A 22022-nucleotide genomic window follows, 5' to 3' on the forward strand; every position below is an offset into this window, starting at 1 on the left:
TAGTAATAGTTCTATTACACTATTAAGATCTGAAAAAAAGAATTTGACATCATCCTATCAGATTAGTTGGCTATATATCAAAAGGATACAGTTGACTATATATGTCTATTCATTTGATAACACTGATTACTACACATATATACATATATTTGTTATATGGATGACACAGCAAATGAAGTTGCTCATTAAGGTATATGCTTAAAGAAAAAAAAAGGACTTCTCTACCCGACTCTAACCTGCTGCCCACTCTATAAAAGTTTCAAAAAGGCAATGCAAATTGTCTACACATGTAGGTGGTTCAGCTACGTAGACTAGTTTTCTGCACCAAACACCTGAAGTGATTAAAACTGTGGCCAAACTGCTGGTTAGAAATGGTTGTGTCTGGGGTGGGGTGGCGGGGTGAGGGACACAAAGGATAACATCAAAACTCCAATACACCAGGAGACAAACACTAGGATCAGCATGTTACACACATAACCTCATTTGGTCTTCAAATCATCCCTGGGGAAAGGCAGCTCTTCAGCCAGAAGGACGCAAGTGTAGGGGGCCCACAGCTGAGGGCTGAGCACCATCAGTCCTGCTCCAGAGCCCAGGCACTTGATCACCACACCACATGCAAGGAAAGCAGACACCGGTCTCCTGCAGTGCCTTAAGTATGTCCAGTCTTCGATATTAGACTACTACTGCCTGCATCCTCTGTGTAAAACCCATCAAACGACTCTATCTGCTTCTACAATGGGGTGGCACTGAAAGGACAAGGAGAGCAGTAGCTCCCTCCTTGCAACTCTTCCCTTAACATCTGGTCTGTGCAGCAAGAGGGTTCACTGTTCTCCTAAACTGGACCACACCATGCACTAACTCCAGCCCACCAGTGGCTTCTCCTTGCACTCGGAATAAAACCCAGAATTCATAACAAGATCCTACAGAATCTGACCTCAACCCTTACATGCCTGCCTCAGTCACCCTGCCCTACGTCCAAGAACCTCCATGCAAGTCCAAACAGACATTCTTACCTCACAAGGGTTACCAGACCAGGGCCAGGGGATGGTGAAAGAAGGACATGCAGCTAAATTAGAATTTTAGATAAACAATTACTTTTTTTAGTGTAAATAGGGACCATGCAGTATTTGTCTAATACTTATAGTTAAAAAAAAGTTATTGTTTACCTGAAAGTCAAATTTCACTGGGTAGCCTCTATTTTGCCTGGTAACCCTACACCACAGGGCTCCTGCATCTGCTATTCTTTCTACCCGAAACACTCTTCCACAGTTCCATGCATCACCCCCTTAACTTCCACACTAAGCTCCAACTTTTCTTCAGAGAAGCCTTCTGCGACCTGCTTACCTGGCCACTCTACATCCTTACTCTATTTTACTTTTTGCTTGGATTACTCACCCCTGGCGGAAATTATTTCATGTAAATATGGTTGACCACTGTTTGCTGTCCTATCCAAATGTAAGCTCCGTAAGGAAGAAATTTCAATTTGCCTATTCTGTGCTCAATCCTCAGCCCCAAGAACAGTGCCTGGCACATGGTAGGTACTCAGTCACTCTTTGTTGAGTAGTGAATGAATAAATCAAAGACACGATTTGAGCACTAAAGACAGTCATGACAGTGATGCTCTTTTCCATGTACGTGGCATCTGTCCATTCTTAATTATTTTATTAGAACCTTTCCACAAGACACTGTGGCAGGCCAGGCAGGCTTTCCCTTGAACTCAGGAGAAACTGGACTGAAAACTCAAGGGAAAGGTCTAGGCCACAAAGCTCTAGGTAGGAGGGGGCTCCAGAAAGGCAATCAGGCCTGTGTTCTCCATAATACTGTGCTCCCACCCACTAAGGGAAGCAGGAATATTACGAACTGGAAGTCTGAAACCAACAATGGCAAGACAGAGCCGAGGGCTAGGGCAATCCATGTAGTTCTGCTCAGGGTATCAGGCAAAGGCCAGAACGTAAAGACAAAGCTGCAGCAACTCTGCACATGCCACAAAACCAGTGGGCTACCAATGGACAGGGTGCCCCAGAGTTTCAGAAGCCCAGCCCAAACAGCTGTAGAACTATCAATTTTCCTTTACACAGGAGAGGCAGCAAATGAATTCCTCTGTTGCCAGCCACAGACAATGCAGAGATACTGCCTACCCACTGTCAGTGAGCGCACTTCCTGGGGCATGGTGCCCAAACAGGCCCCATCAGGTCTGCATCTGCACAGAGGGCCCGGTGACAGCCAGAGTCACCCAACTTACAACAATAGTTTTAGTCTAGAGGAACAGGGACTTAGTTCCTCTTTGGTGTTAATGTGCAATTTTGACTGAAGCATAGATCCAGGCAAAGAGTGCTAAGTGACAATAAGAATAAAACATGGGCAAGAAAGCTGTGCCTCTTCTGTGAAGCCTTCCATTCTGATAGTCTAATCTAATCTCCAGCCATGCCTTTTAGATATATTAAAGAGCATTATTTTAAAATTGCTAGTAAGTGGTCAAAATGCTCTACTTCATGTCTCAAACTTAATGTTTTACAGATTTTAATGCTACAAATTTTACAGTAACCTTTTTTTAATGAATAGAAAGGTGATAACTGGCAGAAGTTACTGAGAACAAACAAAATAATCTACCACCCACTTTTTAATGCTTTAAATAGTGCCACTCATTCAATAAATACATCTGCCAGACACCATTACTCCTGTGAACAAAACAGACAAACATCTCTCTGGAGATTACCTTCCATGCACTTGTTCTTAATGTTGGATGTTGATGATCACCCCAGGACCTTTGCACTTATTGTTCCCACTGCCCCCTAAACATCTCTGTCGGATATCTGTATTTCTTTCTCTCTTATTCCCTTCAAATAGATGCTCAAACATCATCCTCTCCCCTCTTCTCTGTAGGGCATTTTCTGACTTATCTAAAGCTGACACCATTATTCCTCATCAACAGTTTTTAGCCCCCTCACTTGTTTTACCTTTCTCCATCACAACTTACTACAATCTAGGAGACATATCTTACTGTTTTTTGTTGTTGTTGTTTCTTCCTACAAAACATAACTTAATGAGGAGAGCTTGTCAATTAGTTCACTGTTATATCCCAGGCACCCAGAAAACCCAGTAACAATGAAGGCTCCAGGCACCCAGAGTGTGATCTCTAAGGTTACCTCCCATTAAGAGGAACCAAAGATCCTTAGGGAAATGGCTGATTCCAGGTCTAGGGCAGAAATTGTTTAAGATGAATTTGGAAGATTTGGTCATACCAGATAACCAAAAACCATTAAAAATGATCAAGATCAGATCAAAAGGATTCAGAAGACACTTCGAGAATTGGTTCCCACTGGCCAATAAAGGGGCAATTTGAGAATCAGTTAGAAAATACTTGGAAGGGATTGAGCATATGAAATATGTTTCAATAAATGACTTCATAATGATAAAAACCAACAAGAAGATAAACAGACAAATAAGATACTGGTCACCAGTGGAAGATGCTAGAAAACAAAGAGAGAAATAAACAAAAGATTTCCTGTATGAACTGTCCCTTGGGGAAACCAAATACCAGATGAAGAGTCACTTCTATTCATAGAGGTATTGCTGATAAATTAAGAGGGAACCTTTCCCTAGTGAATTAATGAGTCTAGCCACCGATCATCAATTGCTTCTAACATCACAAAAAGATACACAATGGAGCACTATATGCCTCCTGACAGAAGTATATAATACTATCCATGACAAGGCTTTGCAAAAAAAAATAAAGCTCGACTCTTATCAAGCCTCAGATCTAACTATCAACTATGAGAACTAACAAGGCACAGGTTAACAAGTTAAGTAACAACATGGAGATATAATCATCAACTTTCAGAGTATAGCAAACTCTCTAAGGCAAATGAAGTTTGTTAAAAAAAAATTATATCAGGGAAAAAACAGGAGATGGAAAGAAACCTAAAATTAAAGAGAGACCGAAGAGACACCAACAATTACAATTTATGTTCCTTACTTGAAACCCAGTTCAAATAAATAAACTTTAATTAGTAAGACTACTTAGAAAATGAGAATGTTAACCTGGTATATATGATATTAATGATATGTTAATTTCAGATATGAAATGGTATTAGTAGTTACAACGGGAGTAGTTACTTATTTTAAAAGAGTCTCTTTTAAAGATACATATTGAAATACTCACAGAGGAGGATACGACCTTTGGAATTTGCTTCAAAATAATGGACCAGGGAGAGTGTAAATGAAATGAGTTGAATTGACAACTGTTAAATCTGAGTCATGGGTACACGGGGGTTTATTACACTCTTCTGTAACTTTGAAATTTCCATGTTAAGAAAGTTTAAAACAAAAATTCTACAACTGTTTCAATGAAAACACAAGCAAAAGAAATCATAACAGACAGTATTTAAAAGTTTGTAAAAAACACATTGGAGTCCCAATCTGCTATATGCATTTCAAGGTGCAAAGAGGTGTTGGTTTGGAGTAGGCAAGTCCTGCTACTTATGCCTCAAATTTTTGTAAGGTGGAGGCCTCAGCACTAAGTCTAAATATAAATGTTGCAATACCTGAAACTTACAAACAGAAGGCATCACTAAGAAGATAAACTTAGGGATCAGGGAGAGGTTGAAGGCAGAGAACTGAGAGGTCAGTTAGGTTGACTGACAAATACTGTTCTGTAAACTCAGGGTTGTTTTTAAAAAATCCTTTCTGTGAGGATGTCTTAGAATGTAGGTAATAAAAGCAATGAAAACACATAGATGAAAAAGATACAAATAAAAGCTGAACTTAGAAAGTGAAAAGAACATGATCATAAATCTCTGCCACCTCCCTTACCGCCAAGAAATATTATCTCACAGAGAGGGAATTTCCTCTTTCAAACGGCTAAACATTTAGGAGGTGTATGTTGGTATTCTCAGGCAACAGTTCAGTGATATTTTTAAAGTACTCCCCAACCCACCCCCAAATGTTAACTATGTTTTTTCATTCATAGTTTTCTCCTGCAACCTAAAGAGTCAATTCTTTATCACAGCCCACTTTGAAAAATTAGTCTATGCAACGCCATTTCCAAGTTATCTTTAGCAGCTAACACAGCCCATAAATCCAAATCATTGTACTGGTTATTAGTATTTCATTTCATGCTCATATTCACAAACATTTAAGCTTTCAACCTTTGCTGTTGAGCATTAATCTTGGCATTAATCAAAGGATTAAGTATGCTGAATTTACACTCAAGGTTAATAGCAAGCTCAGCCAATATTAGTTTTACATATTGCCAAGGGAGAACAGAAAGAGGCAAAGACCTTTATGCCTGTTGGTGAAATATAAGAAAAAGATTGATGTGTAAAGCATGAAATTGCTTCTTTTGTTCCTTTATGAGCGATTCATGCACCCATGTGCACACAACACTCACTCATCCCGTTCAAACTGGCATCTGAAGCAACAGCTTGTACATATCCTAACATCTAGCAATTCATCACTGGGCAATTTGATTATTTCTGAGCAACTATACTGGCAATGGCAACAGAAGTGCTTAAGGAAAACCAGCACAAACAAATTAAGAAGTTTGGAGGGGGTGATGGTTGCTTATTGCTGGAATAATTGTATAAATAGAAAAATATGTGTGGGTGTTAGATATATCAGCATCATCTATCAATATAATATCAATAGGGGTAAAGAAATTCATTCTAAGTTTCATAACAGCTGATAGCAATAAAAGGCTCTGAAGAGGGCTAAGTTAATATACCTAAAACAATGACAAAGTAATTACTTTATAGGGCCTTGTCTTTGTAACAGAGTAGTTACATGGCTCACAAAAAAAGATACAGAAAATGAACTGCCTGATGATCTGGAAATGCAAGGCTGTCTAATGAATCATTCATTCACCCCCACCACTTGGAAAGGCTGAGCACCTGGTTTCCATGAGTTATGTCCCAGGGAGAATCCATGCTGTCACTCTTTTTTGGGGGTAGGATATTAAAATTGTGAGTATTTGAAAAGTGGCTATGAAGACTGATGAATGCAGACTAGCTAAATTCTGTTCTATATACTAACCTATTCCAAACACAAGTGGCCCTGAGTGCAAACTGAATGCAAAGTCAATACCGACAAATCACTTCCCTGAGTTTGGTGCTCCTGCAACATGAAAGGGCAACAGTAATGGCAGGTGCAGAGGTACTAAGCAACCTCATCTCTCTGAGCTCCGTGACTTTTGCCCTTGGTGGACAGCATGCAGAGAAAAACGAACTGAGTCCCACTGTATGCCGGACACCTCAGAAACCTCTCCCCAACTCTGACAGTAGAGAGCCAAGTCATGGAGCTCAGAGAGTTAGGGAGAGGTTTCTGAGGTGTCCGGCATACAGTGGGACTCAGTTCATTCTTCCCTGCCTGCTATCCACCAAGGGCAAGGACCAGACCTCCACCACTCCGACCCATCCCTAGTACAGTGTCAGACACAGAACCAGCATCTGTGGGGATGATGAGGGTCTGTGGGTAAATGCTGATGGCTTTACTTCCTAGGATTTACCAAAAGAGATTTGTAGACCTCACATTCGTGAGGGTAAAAGTAGTTTATAATTTCATAATGCAGTGGAAGGTGACACACTGAGGCGATGAATGGGAAGAAACGAGGAAGAATGCCATCTCCTAAGATTGGCCTGAATCTAAATGCCTCAATTCCACTGGCAACTGACCATGCCAGAGACATTTAACTTCATGTCCTTTCTTACATCTGTCAAAGTTCTGAAGTTAGACATAAATGCAAACAAGAATTGGCTCTTCAATAAGGATTAAGAAAATAAGTCACTTGTGCATCTGTTGATCAAGTAAATAAATTAAATGAAGATGTCTCTCTTAATCATGTTCCCAATTGCCAGAGAAACCTGGCAGACAATACAGGTTAAATGAAGTAAACAAAAGAAGGAAAGGTTTAAGAAAGCAAGAAAAAAGAAACTGAGCAAAAAAAAGATAAAGCCATAGATACGTCCAGGTTTTTAAAAAACATTGGAATGGAATTAATTGGCTTTGGAAAACATTTCAAATAATTTCACATTAACAAAGGTAGGGTGCACAGCTGCTGCATACATCCAGCTCACAACTCGAATGTGTATGTAAGTGTCCTACCCAGAGAAAAGGAAAACAGCTGAATTCCTGTATTACTGGAAGTCAAGGGCTCAAAAATTAGATTAGGTTACTGAATGAGAACCAGAAACTGACTCAATTCTAAAATGAAATCAAGGTCCCATATAAAATGTCCCCACAATTATCTTCAAATATTGACAATATCAAAAGCTATGCAAATGGCAATGTTTATTGGGTGTCATCTATCTGCCAGGCTCTATTCTAAGCATGCTCCCATATATATATATATATATATATATATATATATATATATATATATATATATATATATATATATATATATACTCAGAAATCCTCATGGTGGAATTCTTTAACAACAAAATTAAAACTATTGTTTTATAAAGGAAGAATCTGAGGCACAAAGAAGTCTATTTCCCAAAAGCAGAGTTTAGAAAGCATCAAACGCAAGCTGAAGTCAGGTCAGAGGCCCTAGGGCAGTACTTCCTCCTGAAGTGGCCACACTGGTGAAGTTCTCCTCTAACCCTTACAGGGACACCTATTAAGATGTTACTATGATAAGATGGAAATTTATTTTAAGAGTGTGGAATTTCAAGGTTATTTTCAGATGAAAACTTTGAAAAAGAAGTTCCTCATTCTCTTCCTAGGGGAATTACCTCCACCCCCATCCAGGCTCAATTACCTGCATCCATTCTACCTCTTCCATTGGACTCTTAAGATAATGAACACATAGCCAGAGACGGGTAAGATTCCTCAAGGGAGGAACAACCTAAGACAGGCACAGTCGCAGGGGGCCATCTGGTGAGAAATTGGGGAGCAGCAGAGGTGAGGCTTAGAACCTCCCCCCTCATGTTCTGAGAGAAATCTTCTGCATACGTGGATGTTTTATTGCCCTGGTCTAGCTTGGATTAACACATAGTCTATAGGCACACACCTGATCATCTACATTTGCTCTCTTACAACACTAAACTATGTTTTCTACCTTTATCTTGTATCTACCTACCACTTCAGCATTTTATTAAAAATAATAATAATAAAGAGAGAAATGTGGTATCCACATATAAATCAAGTATAAAAACCAAATGAGTATTCATATTTGAACTGACTGTGTATAGTTCATAATGCATGAACAAAACCGAGAGCTTCTGTGATGACTGCCCTTGCACTGTTCACCATGTAACTTATTCACTATGTAAGAATTTGTACTCCATGTAAGAATTTGTTCGTTACGCATCAGAAGATTGGAGACTGACGAAAATTAGGCTTGGGGTGGATTAATGATTGTGCATTGAGTATTGACCCCCCTATACAGAAACTTATTGTGGTTAACAACTATTTGATCAATAAATATGAGAGATGCCCTCACAAAATATATATATATATATATATATATATATATATATATAAACACACTTCCAATTGTAAAATAAATAAGTAACCGGGATGTAATGTATAGCATAAGGAATATAGTCAAAATATTGTAACAACTTGGTATGGTGATACCTGGTACCTAGAATTATCATGTATATAAATGTTGAATCACTGTGTTGTACACCTGAAACTAATGTAATGCAATACTGTTGTCAACTACCCTTCAATAAAAAAAAAAAAAAAAAAAGATAATGAACACATAGCATGGTGCCAAGAAAATGAGTTCTCAGGAATTGTTGACAATCAAAGGATAGAACAGATGTTCAGTATGTTCACTGAACTAATTCAGCTGAACAAAAAGAAAAACCTGCTCTTCTGTGTAAGAAGAAAGTGAAATAGGCTAAGGAAACACCCTGGGGGAGAGAAAAAAAACAGTTAAAGGCTCTGATGAAACACCAAGGCTCCAATATGAAGTGTACATGATCGTCCCATCTTTACACAGCCTGATCTATTTCACTCCTCTCAATTTACCTTTACCAGAACCTCCCCCCCCTTTTCTCTCAGCTACATGTTCCTTCACTGTGGGCAGGGGTAGGGTGGCATTTTAAGGGAACTAGGGCACAAATAATCTCTTCTGCTTTCCTCTGGACCATTCTCCCACACCTTCCCAGCTCTGGATTTGAGATGGATAAAGAGGGTGGGAGGGAATGTAAAATCCTCTACCTTTCCTGCCACAGTCCACCTCAACATGCAAACTGTCAGGAAGGGGTGATATTAACTCAGCTTGTCAATCAGGGAGCACAGTTGGACTCTGACTAAATTCTATCAAATGGCAAGGGAAAGAAAACTTTTGAAAATTAAACCGAAGGGGGAAGCTTTCCTCAGAGCAGGAAGGTGCATCTAAATGACTTCTCCTAGGTGGAGTGAAGGTTCACCCATGGCCCCAGGCCTTCCTCATCTGGAGAAGGAAATGAGAAGGCGGGCCACAGGCTACCCAAGCTAGAAACACTCAAATGAACATTACAAACTCAATTTGCCAGCAGCCTGCTAATGTCAGCACCACACACCCAACTAACTCCCTGTGCTTTTAATTTCCAAGGGGTATTTCAACTATCATTACTAGTTCTGAGGGTTCCCAAGGTGGCCATGAAGTGGGCATGGTGCAACACTGTCAAAAATAAAAATAAAAAAGCCTGAGGGAATCTTAGAGGAAGGAGACACAAAGGTGCAGGAGAGGGACAAACTCCACAGAACCCAGGGCCACATGTCCTGTAGCAACACTGCATTGGCTTCCATCCCAAAAAGCCATCCCTGTCACCTTACAACACAGAGGAGAGGTGCCTGAGTCCCACAAGGAAAACTACAGCAAAAGCATGTAACTTAGCCTCAGAAAGGCATTTTCCTTCCTCCTGGTAGCACCAGGGAGCTGTTTTTAACTGTTGGTCCAACAGCAACAGCCACCAAACCAGAGAGAATAAAAAAGAAACAGCAGCCAAGAACCTACCAAGTGCACATCCTCTGAAATTAGCCAGCACTGGTTTCACAGACCCCCTGGGCTGTCCTGTCCATAAAGGTGGCGGCAGAGCCAAGGTGGCGGCAGAGCCAGCGAGTTTCCAAGCCCTACTCAGCGCTTTCCCTGTGGCCTGCCCTGGATAAAGCCTTAACTCTACCCACCCCCTCAGTTCTCCTAAAGGTGAATGGGAGATCACTGAAGCACTGAACATATGCCACGTGGTCTGTAAAATGCTCCGCAACCCCCAAAAGACCCTGCTATTTAAATTCAAGGCTACAAATAAAAATGACCAGCAGATAAAAAGGAAAACAAACAAACGTTGGAGTAAGTAACTCAGCCTATAAGTTAGTAGCTAACTCAGCCAATGGGCACATGAAAGATGCTCAACATTACTTATCAGTAAGGAAATCAAAACCACGGAGTTACTGCCTCACACCCATGAGGGTAACGACTGTAAGAAATTGCAAATGTTGGTGAGGATGTTGAGAAACTAAACACTTGTGCTCTCTTGGTGGGAAGCCTTACAAAATGGTGTAAATGCTTTGGAAAGTCTGGCAGTTCCTCACATTGGTTTATATATTTTATGTATATGTGTATACACACACACACACACACATATATATACACACTATATGTGTTACATATTTATATTATATAAATAAGTATATGTATAATATATATGTAATATATAAGGTATTTTTAATACTATATACATTTATGTGTATACATAAATGCATAAATACATATGAAAAAATATATAAAACTATAGTATATAAAATATGAAACATAAAAATATATTAAAATATTGTGTATATGTGTGTGTATGTGTCTATATATGTAAATATATACAATTAAAAATAAAGTCTTTTGTGTGTGTATATGTGTGTGTATGTGTCTATATATGTAAATATATATAATTAAAAATAAAGTCCTCATATGATGCAGCCATTCTACTTCTGGATATATGCCCAAAAGAACTGAAAACAAGGTCTACGAAGAGTTACATGTACACCCATGTTCATAACAACATTACTTACAATGCTAAAAGGTGGAAGCAACCCAAATATCTACCAACAGATGAATGGAAAAGCAAAATGTGGTACATAATACAATGGAAGATCACGTAGCTTTAAAAGAAAGGAATTCAAAAAGAGACTACAACATGGATGAACCTTAACTACATTATGTTAAGTAAAATAAGCCAATCACAAAAAGAAACAAGTTGTCGCTTCAGCAACACCGAGGGTTAGGAGTGCAGACACCCACATAGTCAAAAATCCACATATTAACTTTTGACTCCCCAAAACTTAATTACCAATAGCCTACTGTTGATCCTTGAATGTGAATTTGAATTGCATGGGGTCCACTAATATGCAGAAATTTTTCAATAAATATATTGGAAAAATTTTTTTGGCAATTTGCAACAATTTGTATACATGACTCTCAACTGCAAATGGTATCCTGTATAGTCAGCAATTGTTTGGATGTTTATTAAGTTTTGATAAAGTTTAACTTTTCATAATCGATTGGTATATATTTTATGGTGTTAAATGAAAACACAGACTAGAATCTGCATATATTTTACACATTGTGACATACCTTTTTCTTAATTTTATCACTATTTCTAGACTACACAGTTCACATGTTTTCAAACTGTTACAAATCACAAAAAAGTTTCCAGTGTATTTATTGAAAAATATCTACATATAAGTGAACCCCTGCAATTGAAACTCATGTTCTTCAAGGGCCAACTGTACTGCATGATTTTACGTAGGGACTTAGAGTCCAAATCACCAAGACAGAAAGCAGAATGGTGGTTGCCAGGGGCTGGGAGGAATGGGGAGTTACTGTTTAATGGGGAAAGAGTTTCAGGTTTGCAAGAAGAAGAGTTCTGGAAATGGGTGGTGGTGACGGTTGCACAGAGATGTGAATGTACTTAATGCCACTGAACTGCGCACTTACGATTAAGATGGCAAATTTCATGTTATGTGTACTTTACCACATTTTTTTAAATTAAGAAAAAAAGTAAAGAGCTAACTCAACCTGTTTTTTCCCTAAAGATCAACCTGTTTTTTCCCTTAAGAAAAAATAAAATCACCCTGTTTAGGGGCAAGGGGGAGAGTAATGAAGGGAACCATAGGTCCACCATGTAAAAACAATTCACGTTTTTAAACTTTTCAAACTCTGGCTCAGCTACAGAATAGATTGACTACACACATCTATCCCCGGAAGCCACAAGAAGCTACTCACCTCACTGAGGTAAATAAAAAAAGAGCAGGTGGACCCATCCACTCCATAGTCTGCGTAGCAGGGGTCTGAGCGCCACATATCTCTCATCCACTGAAACAACAAGTGCCAGGTGAGAACATCTCTGTGCAGCCCGTTCCCGGTGGCCCTGAGCTGCTGGTAGCAGAGGCCTGGCATGAAGGGCCAGGATGGGGAGTGGCCTACAGCTCTGGGTCACTGGGTGAGGTCAACATAACAGATACTTGGCCCCTGGATGATCCACAGGTAGACACTGGCTTGGGCTGGGCCTCAGCAGCGGTGCTTGGAGCAGAGAAATGACATAGGACACACCAGACAGTAAAGCCCAGGAGATGCAATGGCGAGAACTGTCCTACACAGAGCAAGTGCCTAATGGGACCCCTGTGAGGATTCCCTGACATTCCCAGAGGACATTTCACTGGTCTAGCACAGAGCCTGGAAAACAGCGTGAACTGCTGCGGGGGAGCAATGGCTGCCTAAGTCCCCAACAGAGACCACGTATGTGTTTTTTTGGGCTTCGGTCTCACCATCCTAAGTATATATTTGAACCGAAACTTTGAAAACGACCATGCAGGGAAGTGGTTTGCCCAAGGGCTGGCCGTATAAATAGGATTTTAAAAAAATGTTAGGAGTGAAAGGGTGGCCAAGTGTCCCTGGGTACTCAAATGCAAATGTAACATTTAAATCACAATCTGAGGCTTCAGCCTGGGGGAGAGAGAAGCTGGACCCTAAAGAATGGCAGCCCCTTGTCTTAGGCCCTTGAAGGATCACCTGCTGGGGGCTGGGAAAGCAAGGGGGTGGCAGCTTCAAAGACACAGCAGGCGCCTCAAGCGGCCCAGGCTTTTTGGGTCTGACCGGCCAGAGTCATTGTTGGCTGACCCGGTGGAGTTGGCATAAGCAGAGAAGGGTTGTCATGGCCACAGCCCAGAACTAGCAGGAGTGAGGCATCCCTTAAAGGACTCCCTTAAAGGGCTCGCTTGCCCATCTGTGTAGCTGGGGAGGCACAGAAAGGGGTAGGGGGAGGGGAGGTGGGTATGGACTGAGGAAGATGCAAATGAATGTGCATCTTTTCTGCCTTACCTTGATTTTCCCCTCACAGTGGGGGTAGCCATCCATAGGAGGCAATACACATTTTTCTTGAGCTCCATTAATGATATCTGTAAATGATGAAAAGAACAAAGGGTATCATGAAGTTTATGAACCGTAAGTCCAACATACTTGCAAGCAAGGGGCAGGGAGACAAACAAACAAACAAAAGAAATCTATACAGGGAGCCATGCTCTGACCCACAGAACCCCGCCAGCTGACAACAGGTCTGACTGGACGGCAGTGAGCTGACCCAAAGAAGGCCCCCTAAAGGACGGCCAGAGACCTGGGACCTGTGCCGCCCACCTTGAAAGGGTGAGCTAGGCCAGCCAGAGTGTTCATTTGGAAATCTGCAACTGGGAAACTGAGAAACCAAACAAGTGGGGAGCAGGAAATGATGCCATGGGATTAGGAGGGCTCCCCAGGGCCAGTGGGGCCATGGGAGGCTTTGCAGAGAAGCCGAGGTCATGAGCAGCTTTGCAAAGAAAAGGGCTTTAGTGGAGGCAGCCAGCAAGACAGAGAGAGGCAAATATAAGCAATGCACAGAGGAGCAGAAAGCCTCAAGATGCATCTGCAAGGATCCTCAGTTTCCACAAAGATCTCCTGATAGCTTCAAGTACTTCCTCACAAGAAACTCCCTTCTGTTAATGAGCTCAAGTGGATTCCTATTCCTTCTACCTACAGAGCCCAAACTGAAGAGAATGCCTCCCAGAAGCTTATGGTTCAGTGATGGACAGCAGATGAGCAGTAAGTGCTTGAACAACAGTGTAATAGTCTCTGTGCTGGGCAGGCACGGGGAGGACACCAGCCCAAGTCACTAAGGGTCCAAGAAGGCTTCCCAGATCCAGGAACTTCTTAGCTGAGACGTGAACATGCAGCAGGAGTGGTCAGGCAGGGGGACAAGGCACTGAGGGGCTCCCAATGCAAGGTCATGCTTGCCTGGAATGTCAAGTGTGTGGTACTGAGAGGCCAGACCAGAGATCAGGTGGGGCCCAAACCAGAAAGGCCCCAAGCACCATGATAAAGTCCTTGGTTGGCCTTTATGCTCAGGGCATGGCAGATGGCTGAAGAGTTTGAAGGAGGGGATGGTTAAGATCATATTTTGGTTTTGGAATGATCATTTTAGCTGGAAAGTAGGACACCTCAAACCTACATGCTTCTCTTTTTGGACAAACTATATTTTTAGACACGCTTGGAAAATGTCACCATTACTTACTGCCAACAGTTTTCTACACAAAGTACTAATGAGAAGTGAGATCTCAAACTACAGTATCATTTGGCAGTGGTATTTAAACAATGTCGGCTACTGCAGCAGAAACAAAAGTTAGTGCTAAGAGGGGTTTTAGTTGGACCTGCCCCCTGAAAATCAGTTCCTTTGATTGTCTGAAACAGAAATTCTTGACCTCCTGATTCAGTGTTTTCAGTGAGCATTCTACTTGCTAAGGATAATCAGAGCATAAAAAAATCAATATCCTCCTTATCACAGATCAGAGGCAGTGTCATTTAGTAGTTAACATGGAAGGTACTTATTTAGCTTGTCGGGTCTCTGTTTCCACATCGGTAAAACCGAAGTAACTGTACCTCTATTCCATTCAGCTCTTACTAAATAAGCTAACATTTGTAAAAAGTCTGGTCTGGCACTCCCAACAGCTGACAGCACAGACCACAGCAGGTGCTTAAAAGTCTGAAAAGCATTTGCTATGGAATTCCACACAACTTTCATTCACTATATCCAGGAAACCAGTATTTCAAATGCACAGCTGCTTCTGAAAACACATTCTCTGTGTTTTTGAAATAAATGCCGGCTGGAGGTGGTGCGTTTGCCCATAGCCTAGCTTCTCTCTCACATGTAAGGGGATAGCCAGCTCCTGAATCCACTCACAAAAGGACTGCCTCACCAGACAATAGAGATGTTTTCCAGTGACTACTACTCATATGGCTATTTTTAATTCTGATTTTGCTTGGAAACATTTATCAAACAAGGAAGCAGTAGCCGAGGTTCCAATAAAGTAAGCAGAGTCTAAAACGGGTGATCAGACATTTAAGGGGATAGTTAGGGGGAAATGCCCCCTTTCCTCCACACACTATGGGTATATTCTAGTTCTGGAATCAATTCAGAGCCAGAATTGATTGAAACTAGAGGCTACTGGGCTGGAGATGTGGTGTGGGGTGAAGAGACATCAACACGGGTGGAATAAACCATCTGGAGACGAAGGGCTGCGGGCAGAGCCGGTGGGTCCTCTTCATTCTGAGTTCCAAGGAATAAAAATGTTAGGTGGGGAGTCGGCAAACTTCTTCTGTAAAGGACCAGACAGTACATATTTTAGGCTCAGCAGGCCATCTGGGTTGTGGTAGGAAGGCAGTCACAGACAATAGGGGAAGGAATGGGCATGGCCACATTCCAATAAAACTTTATTTACGAAAATAGGTGCAGATCCCACGTGTTTTCGATACCAGTAAGAAAGTCCCAAAATGAGGATGCTCATTTCTGCAGACTTCACCTGACTGTTTCAAGGACATGTTCAGGTATCCTCTGCCAGGAATGCCCTTCCTATACCCCCTCTGCCCTCTACCTTTCCCACCCAAACAAATTGGTCGTTGCCATCGGGGAGGAGGATGGGGGATGGGTCAAATAAATGAAGAGAATAAAGAGGGATAAACTTCAAGGAATAAAATAAATAAGGGAATGAAGAGGGCAGCATAGGGAATATAGTCAATAATATTATAATATCTTTGTATGGTGACATGGTAACTACACTTAAGATGAGCATTTCATGATGCATATAATTGTCGATCACTGTGTTGTACACCTGAAATTAATATAATGTTGCATGTTAACTATTTCTCATTAAAAAACTTTTCTTTAAACCCCCTCCTTCTTTGAGACCCAGTTTGATCATCACATTCAGAAGGAAATCCTTCCTTCCCATGCCAAACCAGGATTTAATTAGGATTCAGTGCTGCCCTCCTGTTTACATCCCTCCCACCACAGTAAACAATCCTGCTCCCCTCTTTACGTTGTCCATCTCCCCTCCAGGTCTCTGAGGACACTGTGTGAAGGTTACGTCTTCCTGCTCCATCAGTGGGCACTCAGTAAGTGCTGCCTGACTGAATCAGAAGAACCATGCTCTGCCTCCCCGTGGGCCTGACTCTGATCAGGGAGAAGCAGACTGAGTGGAGACTCCTGCTAGGCCATGGTTTTTACTTCTCCCCCAACGGGCAGTTTGTCAGTGATCCAACAGGGTCCCCTCTGCGATTCCAGTATCTTGTGATGACTTTTCTATTTAGTTACACAGTATGGGTTTCAGTAGACTATGGCTTCCAAAGATTAATGACTTAAGTCTCCGGGGTAGGAAGGGTCTGTGGAGAGAGAAAAGAGAGGTGACAGCTTTCCTAGTGCTCCTGGAACCTGACCACCAGTAGTAACCTGAGCAAGACCCCCAGGACCCTCAGCGCCTGAGGAGTTTCAGCACATCTTAGAGGACAGCTCCCTGTTTTGTTTCCATCACAATGACAAAAACTCAAAAAATGATGCTTTTGGCAGTTTGTGCCCACAAGAGTCTTTCCTACCTGTGAAAGGGTCTCCAATCTAAGATTGGTTAAAAGACAAAAACCCCAGGCCACAGAAGGTTACTGTTACTGCTTTTCTGGGGAGACTTAGTTTACTGTACATGAGGCTCCTTCACAAAGCCAGGATTCTGCCAAGATATGTTACTAGAAGGTTCTCTCTGCTGTTCACCCCATACTGTCTGATACATCAATTTTTTTAAATGGTGGAAAGCCAAGGGGAAAAAAAAGGATGTTAATGTAAGCAAAGCTCAGCTCTTACTACTGCTTGGGACTGAGTTTCATTCCTTACCCTCACACACCGGCCCACCTTGTATCTTTCACCAGAAACAAACCCCCTCTGTCCTGATTCTATGGTACTGTCACCCAGGTATTGCACGAACAGCAGATCATCTATGTGTGACAATTCTGTTGTTTCATCAGTGACCTATACCACACAGTGCAGCAGGGGCTCGAATGTTGGGCTTAATCTAAAAGAACACTTCCCTTGTTATCAAAAACACTAATGACTTGAAGAACACATGTACAGCAGGAACTGAAGCAGCAAAAGATGTCATAACACACAAGGCGTTCCTGTCAGCTGCAGGGCCAGATTCCCTGCGACCGTCCCAACATTCCTACATACACTGAGAGAGACACATACTGGGACAGCAGCATTTCACATACACATTTGGAGGTGACAGAGACAAAGAGACATGGAGCCAGACAGTTTTTCTCATGCTTTCCTCTGCCTGAGGAAGGAAGGAAAGTGGGCAGCAAGTGAGGGCAGAGAGAGCAGACATAAATGGTAGATGGTCTCAAAGGGGCAGCATGAACAGAAATAGGGAGAGACAGGCGTGAAGATGGGGGTCACTAACTTCCTGTGATGTATTACTTGCCTTCCTACAGTGCTGTCACATAGATTATCACATTTTACTAACCACATCCTCCTGAAAAAGGAAGACCTCCTTATCTAGTTTGGAAAGGAGAAACTTGAAAATCCTTAGCATCTACCTCCACACTCAGCCAATAGTCACTTGGAATGTGACTCAAAAGCCTGCTGCTTGCCATGTGCTGAAATGTCAGAGCTGCACCCCTGAAAGACATGGTCGTCCCGTCAAGGAGCTCCTCAGGGCGGCGGCCCACAGACAACACGGCCGCCCCTGGGACGGTGCTCCTGGGAGGCAGGACAGCCCCTCCGGTGCTGTGACCCAGCACACAGCGGGACACTGGCAACTCCACAGTATTTTTTTAAACAAATGAGTGAACAAATGTAGCAAAGGAGTGAAAAGCCCAAATCCCAGAGAAGTGAAGAGGGAAGAGCCACACAAGAAAGGGGGAGGGAAGCTCCCAGTCAGAATTAGGGAACCAGAAGTTCCGAGTTCTGGATTATACACTATGCTCAGCCTAAGGAATCTGGGGTCGACAGAAGGAAAATGGCAGGAAAAAAAAAAAAGAAGAGTCACTTCTAATGCAAGGAGAGGGGAGGAGGCCTACTGCCTGTGTGAGTTACTGATATTCATACCTTATAGGTATTTAAAAAACAGAGGCTTCCAGTTATGTAAGATGTGATCTTAATGAATCATCTGTTAATTGTCCTGACGCATTTACCAGTCAAATGCAAGACCCCCCTGGGTACCATACAAGGATGCTTACCTTCATCTTTAGCTGCCCAGTTCAACACACATACATCGAGCTGCTGTCATGTGTGTTTTTGAAGCATCATCAACTACCAACTTTTGCAACCTCATGAAACACTCACCTACTACAAACTTAAAGTTAATACTAACCACTCCTCACTGTTGAACAAAAGAGATCCAGAAATATGGTTACAAAAAGACGCTCAAAACAAACAAGAAGAGGCTGGCAGTCAGGAGTCACTCTAAATCCCGATTCTGCCAGTGCTCACAGGTGATGTTGCATGTAAGAAACTTGAGTACACGCTCCTGGCATAGTAAGTGAGGAGGAGCTTGTTAAAGGAGCCCCACACAGAAGACGGTTATCGCAAAGTTGACCCTATCAAGAAGTGTGTTTCCTTTGTCAAAGCCTACTTTTCTGCACATTAGTTACAGCAAAGACAAGGGCTTGAAAAGGCACATCTGAAGAAGTTGTAGAAAACAGTGTTGTTAGCTTTATATCTAGAACCGAACAGGCACGTGATAGGTCAACAGCGTCGGATTCTTACCATCACTATTTTAAAGGGAAGGGGGAGAAAAGAGAGAAAGTGGGTTTAGAGAATTCTCAGAAACCTCAAAAAGCATGACCATCTGTCTGCCCCAGAAAGTTTCAGGAAACTAACTTCAATCTCCTTGTCCAGTTCCTTTGCCAACAGCAAAGATAGCCATCTTCTTGAGTGTGGACCCCATTCCACCCAAAGTCACCCTACACATATTTATTTCCTCTCCAAAGATAAAGGGTCTCCAGCGATTCTGTTTTTGTGTAAGATGAGGTAATGTTTCCCTCGGAACACCTGATAGGGACATGCAGCTGCAATTATCAGATGCCACTGCAGAGCATCTGTGTGAGCACGCCACGGGCCCAGCTGCTCTGTGCCAGCCGGGAACTGACGCAACCTCTGCACGCAGCCTGGAGACCGAGCTCGTGCCAGCACCTCCATCAGCTGGCCTTCTTCAGGAGTTAGCAGCAATAAATCAGATAAAAATCAGCCATGGTGAAATACAATCTTCCATTAAAAATGACCTCACCAGTCATTCTCAGTTTGGCAAATATTCATTTAGGGCCACTTTACATTTGCATTATGAGAAGAATGATTTAATTTCCATGAGTGAGTCCTGTGCACATACTCCAGCACCAGGGCCCACAGTCACAGGAAGCTCTCTGCCCACTGAAGTTGCTGGAGAGTCACAACAGGTAAGGGGCACAACTCACAGACCGCCAGGGACGCACACTGGGCACCTGGAAAAGAGCTGTTCATATTTGGTTGGTTTTGTTTTTTTAACCTAAGAAGCTAGAAATACAATCATCATACCAAAGAATTTTAGAGCTGCAAAGGTCTTCTGAAGCCATATTAGTAAACTACTTGCCATTCCCAATTTGTAGAACTGAGGCAAAGATCAAGTGCCTTCATCATTCACTGATTATACAAAATTCTTTCAAAATCTTCTGAGTCAAGATTATTTCCACTACAGCTTTTCTAGGTATTAAAAGGCATATTACTACCATCACTACCACCTTCACATTCTGAACTGAAAATCTGAAGAGTCAACACAGAAGAATAAAATGACAAATTCTTGCTTCTTGCTGAATAAGCATCTCCAAGGCCCTCATGGACTTGTTACCAACAGTATTGCCGATGTAACAGAAGTCAACAAGAAAATCATATTCACTGCACAGTGTCTCAACAGTACACGACTTTTCAAGAATGGAACTAACATGTAAAACGAATGAAGTTGTGAAGACTATGAAAACCCACTGCCAAGTATAATCATTTTAAAATTTCAAACCACAGTAACAGCAAAATAATCCTAGTTATTTTATTTATGCTTCCCTTTGTCATACCCTGTCATTTATTACTTTTTTTACAGGATTGTCTGCCTAATTAAGCTTTTAAGCCAGCATTAATAAGGCTTTTCCTCTTGTTGCTAAAACAGAATTAAAAAGAGGACTCAGGATTAAGATTCTCAGTAGGAGGGGCTGGGTCTCTAGGAAGGTCAGATTCACAAATACCACCCCTCTATTCTGATAAGCTCTCAGGCACAGGTATTCATGAATGCATGCCAGATTCCTAAGCATGTTCAGGCAGGAAGAGTTGGTTATGACATACCCAGGGGCACATATGCATCGTGAGCAGAAAACTTTCAATGCTAAGTATGTGCCACTGACATGCAAAAAAAGAAAAAGCTCACTATCATAAATCACCAGGTAAATACAGATTAAACCACAATGAGATACCACCTCACCCACTAAAATGGTTATAATAAAAAATTCAGATAAGTGTTGGCAAGGATGTGAAGAAAGTACAACCCTCAAACATGACTGGTGCTAATGTAAAAATGGTGCAGCTACTGTGGAAAACAGTCTAGCAGCTCCTCAAAAAGGTCAATATAGAGTTACCATGTGACCCAGCAGACCCACTCCTAGATATATATGCCCAAGAGAAATGAAAACCCATGTCTACACAAGAACTTATACATGAGTGTTTGTAAAAGCATTACTCATAATAGCCAAAAGATGGAAAGAACTCAAATATTTATCAGCTGATGGACGGACAAAGTATGTCACATCCATACAATGGAAACTTACTTGTCATAGAAAGGAATGAGGTATTGATTCATGCTACATTATGGATGAACCTCGAAAATATTAAGTGAAAGATGACAGTCACAAAAGACCACATATTATATAATTCCATTTATATGACATGCCCAGAATAGTCAAATCTACAGAAAGAGAAGTAGATGAACGGTTGCTGAGGGCTGGGGGAAGGACAGCTAGGGATGGGGGGGCTAGTGAAAACTAACATTGATTGTGGTGATGGTTGCAAAACCCTGTGAATATGCTCAAAGCCACTGAACCATACACATTTGATGGGTGAACTGCATGGTACACCAGTGATATCTTAATAAAGCTCTTAGAAAAGAAACAAAACCCACAGAACTCTGCCACTGATTCACTCAACAAATGCTATACGACAATGAGCATCTGCAATGCTTTCAGTACCTTCCTAGGAAGGACACAGAGGAACACAAAGCAAGCTTAAAATCTCAAGGAAGCCGAGAATATACCTAAAACTTACACCCTAGAAAAGGTAGTTAACAGCCCAGGGCAACACAGAACAAGGGACCAGCCACAGAGACAATAGATGAACAGGTAAGAAGAGGAAGACGCCTACCATGGCAGCCCGGATGTCTCAGCCTATCGACCTTCACCCAGACCTCATCTCCCTTCCCGCCACAGTCACAGAATTTTTAGCTGAACACCTGGCCACCCAGTCAGGGCCTCTTCTGCAGCTGGAGGTGACCATGCGACTGTGTTCAGGTCAAGAGGATAGGAGGGGAAATCTGCCGGGCTGAGTGTACAGTTCTGACCCCCTTCCTGTGGGCCGGAAGATGGCCATGCAACGACGCGGCAGAGCAGGAGGGACTGGGAATCCTGAACCGCCCTGTGGAGAGCACTCACTTGGCAGGCCTGGCCTGCTTGCAACTGG

General features: G+C 42.0%; 1 protein-coding gene across 5 annotated transcripts in view; it reads right to left on the reverse strand.

Annotated features, from left to right (window-relative positions):
* Positions 1 to 22022, reverse strand: part of MGAT5 (alpha-1,6-mannosylglycoprotein 6-beta-N-acetylglucosaminyltransferase) — a 335878-nt gene that overhangs the window by 123367 nt on the left and 190489 nt on the right. For 4 of the 5 annotated variants that reach the window (XM_057505663.1, XM_036886669.2, XM_036886671.2 and 1 more), the window contains 2 exons: positions 13304 to 13380; positions 12209 to 12298 (listed from right to left, as the gene is read on the reverse strand). In XM_057505663.1, coding sequence (XP_057361646.1) covers positions 12209 to 12298; positions 13304 to 13380 — 167 coding nt within the window. The remainder of the gene's footprint in view (positions 1 to 12208; positions 12299 to 13303; positions 13381 to 22022) is intronic. The other variant, XM_057505664.1, reaches the window with a different exon arrangement.

Source organism: Manis pentadactyla, chromosome 8, assembly GCF_030020395.1.
Source record: "Manis pentadactyla isolate mManPen7 chromosome 8, mManPen7.hap1, whole genome shotgun sequence".
Classification (NCBI taxonomy): Eukaryota; Metazoa; Chordata; class Mammalia; order Pholidota; family Manidae; genus Manis; species Manis pentadactyla.